The sequence below is a fragment of the Hibiscus syriacus genome, unplaced genomic scaffold (genome assembly GCF_006381635.1).
Source record: "Hibiscus syriacus cultivar Baekdansim isolate YM2019G1 unplaced genomic scaffold, ASM638163v2 tig00110694_pilon, whole genome shotgun sequence".
Lineage (NCBI taxonomy): Eukaryota > Viridiplantae > Streptophyta > Magnoliopsida > Malvales > Malvaceae > Hibiscus > Hibiscus syriacus.
The window spans coordinates 2,002,748-2,011,320 of NW_024062828.1; the positions used below are offsets into that span (position 1 = coordinate 2,002,748).

An 8,573-nucleotide genomic window follows, 5' to 3' on the forward strand; every position below is an offset into this window, starting at 1 on the left:
CAATATTTTATACTATAAATTATCTATATTCAGTCATCTATTTAATTTTATATTTTTATTTTGATCATTCAACTGTTTTTTAATCATATTTAATATTATATTATATTTTTCAATTATTCGTAATTAAATTTGATCACGAACTTAACAAAAATAATAATATAAGATAATAATAATTTTAATCTTTAGAATTTATATATTCTATTAAACTAATCATAATTTGAAATAATTCAATAAATCTACGTTACACGTGCGTGACTGCTGCTGTTGTTAGATTTTTCATGACAAAACCGTCGTCCACAATGGAGCACGAGGTCTTTCCCTTTGTAGAATTCAATCAAAAGAGTTTGTAGAGGCCGATAATGACTAATGTACACAAGTGTTATTCATGATTACAAGTCCAAGCTCTGAATCCATTAACGAAATCAAGCCCAGCCAAAGATAAAAATTCACGAAATGTAAAATAATTTCTAAAAATAACATTATTAAAATGTAACATTATTATAAAAATTTTGTATTACTTTATTTGATTTATTTAACAGAAATATAAAATTATAATATTTGATTAAAGAATATAAGATTACTTAGATGCATATTTTATTAAATTATAATTGTGAAATATATTTTTAAAATTAAACTCTAATATTAAATTATAAATATTTAAATACAAATTCGTAAAAATATTTTAATTATTATACCATCTTACTCTTTAACTTTTGAGAAAAATATATAATTAATACAATTAGTACATTAAACTTATATTTTTAAATAATTTTCATAAATATAATATTTATTTATATAAAATATAATATAACATGAAAAAATAATATTGTAAAAATAAGTGAACAAAGATATTATTTTTTAATATATATTATCCATTTCTTAATAACTAAAAGTTAAATATTATTTTAAATAATTATATTTTACAATAATATTATTTTTTTTCTCATCCATAAAATTATAAATAATTAACATATTAAATATTAATAATATAAAATATTTTTTAAATTCTCAAATTTATAATATTTTAACAAATAAAACTCTTTATATATTATTATAATGTTTATAATTTTGAGTAAAACACAAAAAAATAAGAATTGAGAATGATTACTATAGAAATAATTCATTAGTCGAAGGGTATTTTTGTCCAAAGTGTTAGTCGTGTAATACTTAAGAATTTAGAGGTAACAACATTCCAAATATTTTAATAAAAAATGCTATTATTGGAAAAATAGTACTCCATTGTAATAATCTTTTCCGTGAACCAAATGTAAAAATACAATTCCAAAAAAGATTATTCTCCTTAGTAATAAAATTTTTCCACCAACCAAACACCTCTGAAAATAGTAAAAATGCACCAAATTACACAACTCCACTAAGCTTTGTCATGATTTTGACAGTAAATGCTATTCTCTATTCATTTGATCAAATGATTATTAGTTATCATCACAAATGATTATTACCAAACAAAATATGAAATCCATTAACAACACTTGGAATTTTGGTTTATCATCTCTAATCATCAACACAAGGGTTTTACATCTTACAACCAAAATCTAACCTTATGCAACAGCTGCCTCCTCCTCGTGAAGAAGCATTTGATCAAAGTGCCAGACCCCTGAATATCCACCAACCAAACACGTTAATATCAAATACTTGTACCATACTTGTTACAAAAGCAACACAAGTGTACTGTAAATTCATACCATGCCCTTTGCCAACTCTTCTCAACTGAGCTACATACTCTGATATTTTCTTTATGGCCTCCACCTAAAGAAACAGTAATAATGTGAGAAACTGCTTTCTGCTAGAAAGCCAAATGCAGCAAAATAGTATTATACCTGTTCAGATAGGAACTCGCCTTCAATGAAATCAGTCAGCTGCACATCATTGCTCTGCTCAGCTACCTATTAGCCAAAGGCTCCAATATTAGTTTTAACTTGTAAGAGTACAACACACTTCTTCCATCCATCAATTTTATAATTCAAATCGAATAGTGTGAGACCTTTACACCTTACTAAGGTATCGAAAATGCAAACAGAAAGATAGTGAAGTCTCACCCTGTGCAAGTTCAAGAGCTTTTCATTTGTTAGCTTCTCCAGGGACAAGGCAAGCTCCATAGCTGAACCAAAGAATTCAAAACAATCAGTCTTGCGCACATATAAAATGTCAACGTCCAAAGCACAATTTCGCATTATCATTCAGTTAACAACAAGTCTATGTTACTTGAACTTGTGTGCGACCTTTGTGTATGCATTATCATAAAGTTCTCTAATGTATTGTATTCCATACTGAATTCCAAAAGATACAAAGAATGGGAGCAAACTCACCATACAATGCGTCTCCTTTCTCAGCATGATCAAACTCCGTGAGGGGCATCAATATGGATTGCAGCTTCACTTTTCCACCTCTTTTGTTCTGATATATGGTAAACAAATGCATATCAGAAAAACAATCAGAGAGACGAACGAAATTTTATGAGACTGCAACAAGGAAAACAGCAATAAGCAATTGATAGATTAGATAAAACCTGATATTCCATTAATTTCTCTGCATGCTCTCTCTCTTCTAAACTGGATTCCTTGAAGAACCTATTCAATAGAAAGTCTAAAATTAGCCACAGGAAGAAAAAGAAAAAAAACATATTCAGTGAAATCAAGAATTCTGGAGAAAAATTACTTGGCAAGACCCTTGAGCGCAACGTTGTCCCTGTCGAAGTATGCAAACATGGCATGGTACACGTAGGAGACATTGTATTTGACACTGTCATCGCACCATAAAATTAAAAAAAAAATCCATTAGAACATAGGCACAAACAACAGCCAAACCAGCAGCTTATCAATATAAAGCCTAAGTCAAGGCCATTTTTACAAAGAGTACTATATTAAAAGTACACACATGAAATAAAGAATCTTGATACTAATTCCTAGTTTCCATAAGAAAAAAAAGAATCTAATTTCCCCCTCAAACAAAAAGAACCGCCTTTTTGAATGACCTTAGAATATATGCATCAGAAAATGTGAAAAATAAACTTTTTTAAATATATAGGTGACTTAGGATCTAAAAGAAAAGAAAAACCCACTTGATTTGCTCGTTGATAGCAGCTTCACAATCACCAGTGTACTTTTGACGAGCCAAAGAAGCTTGAGGCAGAGTTGGGACAAGATCGAGCTCTTTCTTCACTTCCTCAAAAGGCTCAAAAACAACACCGGTTAGCGGCTTGTTATTGGCTCCTTTGGTTGCACAGACAATAACAGTCTCAGCCCCATTGGTTGGAGAAGAAATTCGGAGAAATGAATTGGAAGGAGAAAGAGAGGATTGAGATGAATGAACAGAGGAAAACAGGGGAAGGCCCTGATGTTCCACTTGAGGGTTCAACAAGGAAAAAGCTGGAGCAGCTTTCAACATGGCTGAAAAGAAACAAGAAAGATGAAGCTTTTCTTGAAAAGGGTAACGGATGGCAGAGCTGAGAGAGATGGAGAAACTTTAGGAAACTGAAGAACTGAAGGGGTTTTGTGTGGTGAAGAGAGGAGGGGGAACGGATATTAAAGGCGGTTAGAGATGGGGGAGGATCCATTTGATGAATGGCACGTGGACGATGAAGATGAGGAGGTGGATGGTGGGAGCGTGGCAGGCTCGTGGTTGATCTGGTCTTTGGAGACATTATATGGTGTTTTGGGGACCATTTGCTTGACAGTCTATGGAGTACATCTTTCCAGTTGTATCATGGCAAAGGCGAGGACAAAGAAGATGGAATATTTGGTAAGATTTTCTACTTTTTGTGTGGTTTTGATAAGCTCGAGATCTTTGAGTTGGATACTAATTCCTGTGTTTTGTATGGAAACCTGTACACTTACGTGATAAACAAAAATAAATTTTGTATGACATGGTATGTAAATGTGCATATAACCAGGTTAACATGTCAAATTTATCTAAATATTAAGGTTCTAAACACATTATGATACATGAAAATAATAATTGGATAGTGAAGGCTCATATATTCTCAAAGTGAGCCATTTTTTTCTCTTCTTTTTCTAAATCAAGACTAATGCTGAGGAGCAGAAGTGAAGATGTTCATTGACCTTCAACATTGTGTTATAAAATGGGGCATCATCAACATCCTGTCTAGCACCACTAGAATCGCATGGTTGGATAATGAATTTGAGGCTTGAAGAGGCAGAAGGGATGATCAGGTTGGATACATAAAAGGCTTCAACTTGTGCTGTTCCAATGTACTCCCCCGCACCTTCTGTTCGTGATTGGCAGTTTCAGAATTCATAGATTCACCATTCAGTGCATCAGACGGAGCTAGAGCAAGATTTCCTAGCTTTCTTTCTAGGGGCCTCACTGCTTGTTTTGTTAGTTTCTCCACATAGATATTGTATCTTGGAAAAAGGGTATTCTTTCCGTCTTTCGGTTCCAGCTGGTTTTAAGACTAACAGTTTTTGAACCTTCGGAACCTCCCCATTTGAGATCCTGACCCTCGACGATCCAGGCAGTTGATGGAGGAAATACCGTGTTTTGTACCGAAGCTGAAATTCTAATGTGTCCAAGAACGGCGAAGTATGTTGCTTGATCCTGGTTGTTTTTTTATCTAGGTTCAGTATTTTCCGGTTGTTGCCTGTAGCATACGGCAGCAATTTCTGTTAGTGTATCCATCCAATGAAATGCAGCTCTCTTGCATAACCCAGCCTGGTGCCATGTCTGATTTCGTAAGTTAACGTGCCACAATCACTTCATCGAATTTGCTAGAGAATTGATTCAATCCATGGGAGGCAATAAGCAATTCAGAAGAGAATTCAAGGGAAAGACCCACTTGAGAGTTACCTCCTGATTTTACCTGCAGGAATTGGTGGCATAAAAGATTATATTGTTATTGGTTACAAATATTATATTCTGTGAATTCAGTTGTAACAGAAACACTTAATCGAGAATCAAAATAGCTTACAGAATACGTGAAATTAACAGGTAAGCCAACCATAACAAGCTCTCCTAAAATGAGTCTGGTTGAGACATATGCATTGGCCTCAAGGGTTCCTTTAAATGTGAGGTTTCCTCCTCCGCTGAAAGATGCTTCGTTGAAGCTGTCATTTTATCAACCAGTTCTTAGACCTCTAAATATTTTACATATGGATGAATCATGTCAAGTGCAAAGACTCGTACAAACTTAGTCAACACGGACATCAATAGTGTTTGAGGTAAAATTGTCAACATACTCGAGGAAATGCTGAAACATGAATGTACAAGCATTTACATTTTTTCTATAAATATACAAATTAAGAGTAACATCAAACAGTGAGTGACAAGTGAAAGAAACAAGATATGTCCATGAAGTCGCCACCTGAAAGGTTTGTGAAGAAATGTTATTCCATTGAGTGCTTAATACTTGTCTTCCATTGAAGGAAATATGATTACCACGGCCCTGTGAAATTATAAGAGAGTCGATATGTAGAAAACATATACATATATGCCTGAGGAATCTGGCTAGGTAACGAGTAACTATTTTCCAGTAAGTTTGACATGCTCTGCTCGCTCATTTTGAAACACACATAAGAGAAGAACAAAATATTTGAAACGATTGCAACCTGATCAAAATTTGAGTAGATTGGTAATACTTTAGGATAATTTTGTGCAATTCCCCATGATTTCTCAACTAGATCCCACCAACTGCAAAAGCAAAGGATTTGCGGTGAAGCTCTTTGAAAAGGCTTAAATGAGAAAAGATATGTACAAATTCTGGCATAATATGATCAAATCACCATCACAAATTACAAATAAATACAAACACCAACATATATGTATATGTCAAACTGTGTACAAGTCAGTAACTCGGATAAATAATATAAATCCTTAAAAATTGGAGTTCGACGTTAAAATGTATACTACTAAAGCATCATTGAAACAGAAGAGTAGACATCTTAATTAATGAATAAGCATTCTATAACAATTAATCAGCCTAAAGAAAAAAGTGCAATACCGATTTTGAGAAGTCTGAAAATCAGGGGGTTGTTTTGTTTCATAGATCCATCCAGGAGCAAATAGCGCAGCTGAGACATCGTCCTTCTTTATCACATCAAGTGCAACATTTGTCTATCATGGAAAATTTGTTAGGGTTTCAATCGGTCAAACTGAAGGACAACTGGCACAAGAAACTAACAATAATAACTAGCCAAACTTGAACTGTAGCTTGGATTAAGAAAGTCGATGAATTACAACTGATCCAGGAAGTGAGGAATGCATAGTCTGAGTTAAATGGCTAACAAATTCTTTCAGATTAGGGATTTGTCCAACATCCATTTGAACCTTCATATTAAGCTGCAAGGAAGCTTTCCTTGGTTAATTGTTGGAACGGGACTGCCAATATATGAAAATTCCGCCATTATACTGACAGAAAGAACAACATTTATTGACAGTATCTAAGTGCTAGTCTTCCTCCAAAATAGGGTAAAACATTCTCTTAACTTAGTCTTTCCTTGTCCTTAAAACTTAGCATGTTTTTCTGTAACATTGTGTGTGTGTATGTGATGAGCTTGATAAATGTGTAACATAAACCAGCCATCCATCAAAGCCTAAAGCAACAGCAAGCTCTGCCAAGCGTTCAGTATACTTGTGAGTAGACTCCTTTGTCGAAAGCAGTTCCTTGCAAATTGCTTTCCCTTCATCCCATTCTGTGATGAATGCCCCCAATACCATAGATTTCGCAGCCACAGGCAAAAAAAAAAACATATATAAAGCTCCCTTTAGTATCTAAAACACACCATAATCCAAAGCAAATTAAACAGACGTTCAACACACAAAGGTTACCATAATGTATCATCTACGCTAGAAAAGAAACAAAGACCATTATTAACTTGGTAACGAGTAAAGATTGTTATTTCTTAAATTACTGAAATGTATAGTGATTGTTGCCTTGTTGCTAACTTGGTAGTTCACAATCATATGCAATTTAAAGCAAAAATTACATAAGAAAATGATTTTTCTTAAAAAGAACTTGAAATCAGCATATAAAGAAAAACCATAAATTAAAAAATCCACTGACTTTATCCGTTGCGTCAGTTGAACCCAACATTTTCAACTTGAAATAAGCCAAATTAAACACTTTTCAATCAGAAAAATAGAAGCTTTTCATACTAAAGAATGAGGGAACAAACCTTAACCCCATGCCTATGAGCAGTATTGGTCCAACAAGGAGGAGGCAAGGTGGCCAATTTATGAGAAAAATAAACAAAAACATCGAACAAATACCAGTGCCAGATGGCATAAGCGCCGGAATTATTGCCACCCTGGACCCAGTTATCGTCCACGTAACCACCTTGCATGTCATGGCAAACCAAAAGCCTGTGCCTTGGAGGCAAAGCTGAATCAGGCAGCCGGAGAGGAACGGTGGATTTATCGAAAGGGTAGTGAAAAGAAGTGATGTAAGAAGCAGAGTCAAGTTCTTCAAGGGTGCTGATGGGTTTGGAGGGTTTAGCTCGATCAAAGGGTGGTGGTGGGGGATTTGAGTTTTGGTCATCGGATTGATTGGGCATGTTAATTCCGATGATTTTTCCGATGGGTCCGAAAATCGGAAAGAGGAAGCTGTGGATAGAGACGAGAGTTTTACGGGTTATAAAGAATCGGAGAAATTGGAGTACAAAAAGAACTCTCGACTTGGGCGACATGTGATTCGAGTTTGGAAGCTAATTCTATGGTAGCTTCATGTATGTTATTTTCGTATCTTTTCTTTTGGGGACAATTCATCTATTGGTGAACAAACTATTATCGTTTTTCGCTTTAAGTCCTTTCTTTTGAGTTACTTTTAGGACAAACTGCATAAATGATCCCTAAATTTGTAAGATGCTTTCATTTTGATCACTAAATCTTTAACTCATTTTCATTATCATTGTAGTGACACTGACACACGATAAAGTACTGGATAAACTACTTAATTCATCACTCATCTTTCTTCTAACTCTTATTTTGATCACTTAAATTTAAACATTTTCTTTTTAATAACTGAACTTGACCCATTGAATTCTTTTAATCACCCATTCGTTTTCTTAATAACAGCCCGGTGATGTGCAGGGATGTTCAAACGGTCAATTCGGCCATCGATTGAACCAAATTCTCCAAGATTGAATTAATTGAATCTTTAATCGAATTGATTTTTTAAATCATTAAATGAACCGAATTAATCATTTTTTTAGTAATTTTTTATAGTTAAAAATTAAATTGAGTTTAATAAAGCTATTTTTTATTTGTTTAAATTTTAATAATGAGTATAATTATTAATGAGTTTGAACTTAAAATATACATTTAATATATATAATATGTTAAATATTTAATATTTTTAGTTATTTAACCGATTTTGAACTGAATTAATTGTTAACTAAATATTAAAAAATTAATTGTTCTCCTATCGAACTAATTTAGTGGTGGACCGTTTAACTGAACTAATTCGGTTCGATAAGTTAATTTGGTTGAAATCTAGAAGTAAACACCCTTAATGATGTGGCTTATTTTATTAATACATAATGACGATATAGTTTTTTTATGGCTTAAATGCACCATTGCCACCCTAACCTATGTGTTTTGTA

General features: G+C 33.5%; 1 protein-coding gene and 1 pseudogene across 1 annotated transcript; both read right to left on the minus strand.

Moving 5' to 3' along the window:
• Positions 1-1,417: 1,417 nt before the first annotated feature.
• Positions 1,418-6,294, minus strand: LOC120138581 (annotated as a pseudogene).
• Positions 6,295-6,475: 181 nt separating this feature from the next.
• LOC120138542 (cytosolic endo-beta-N-acetylglucosaminidase 1-like) lies at positions 6,476-7,658 on the minus strand. Its single transcript, XM_039154004.1, has 2 exons — positions 7,149-7,658; positions 6,476-6,665 (listed from the first exon to the last, which is right to left on the minus strand). The coding sequence occupies exons 1-2, from the start codon at positions 7,656-7,658 to the stop codon at positions 6,567-6,569; spliced, it is 609 nt and encodes a 202-aa protein (XP_039009935.1). The 3' UTR covers positions 6,476-6,566.
• Positions 7,659-8,573: the final 915 nt, after the last annotated feature.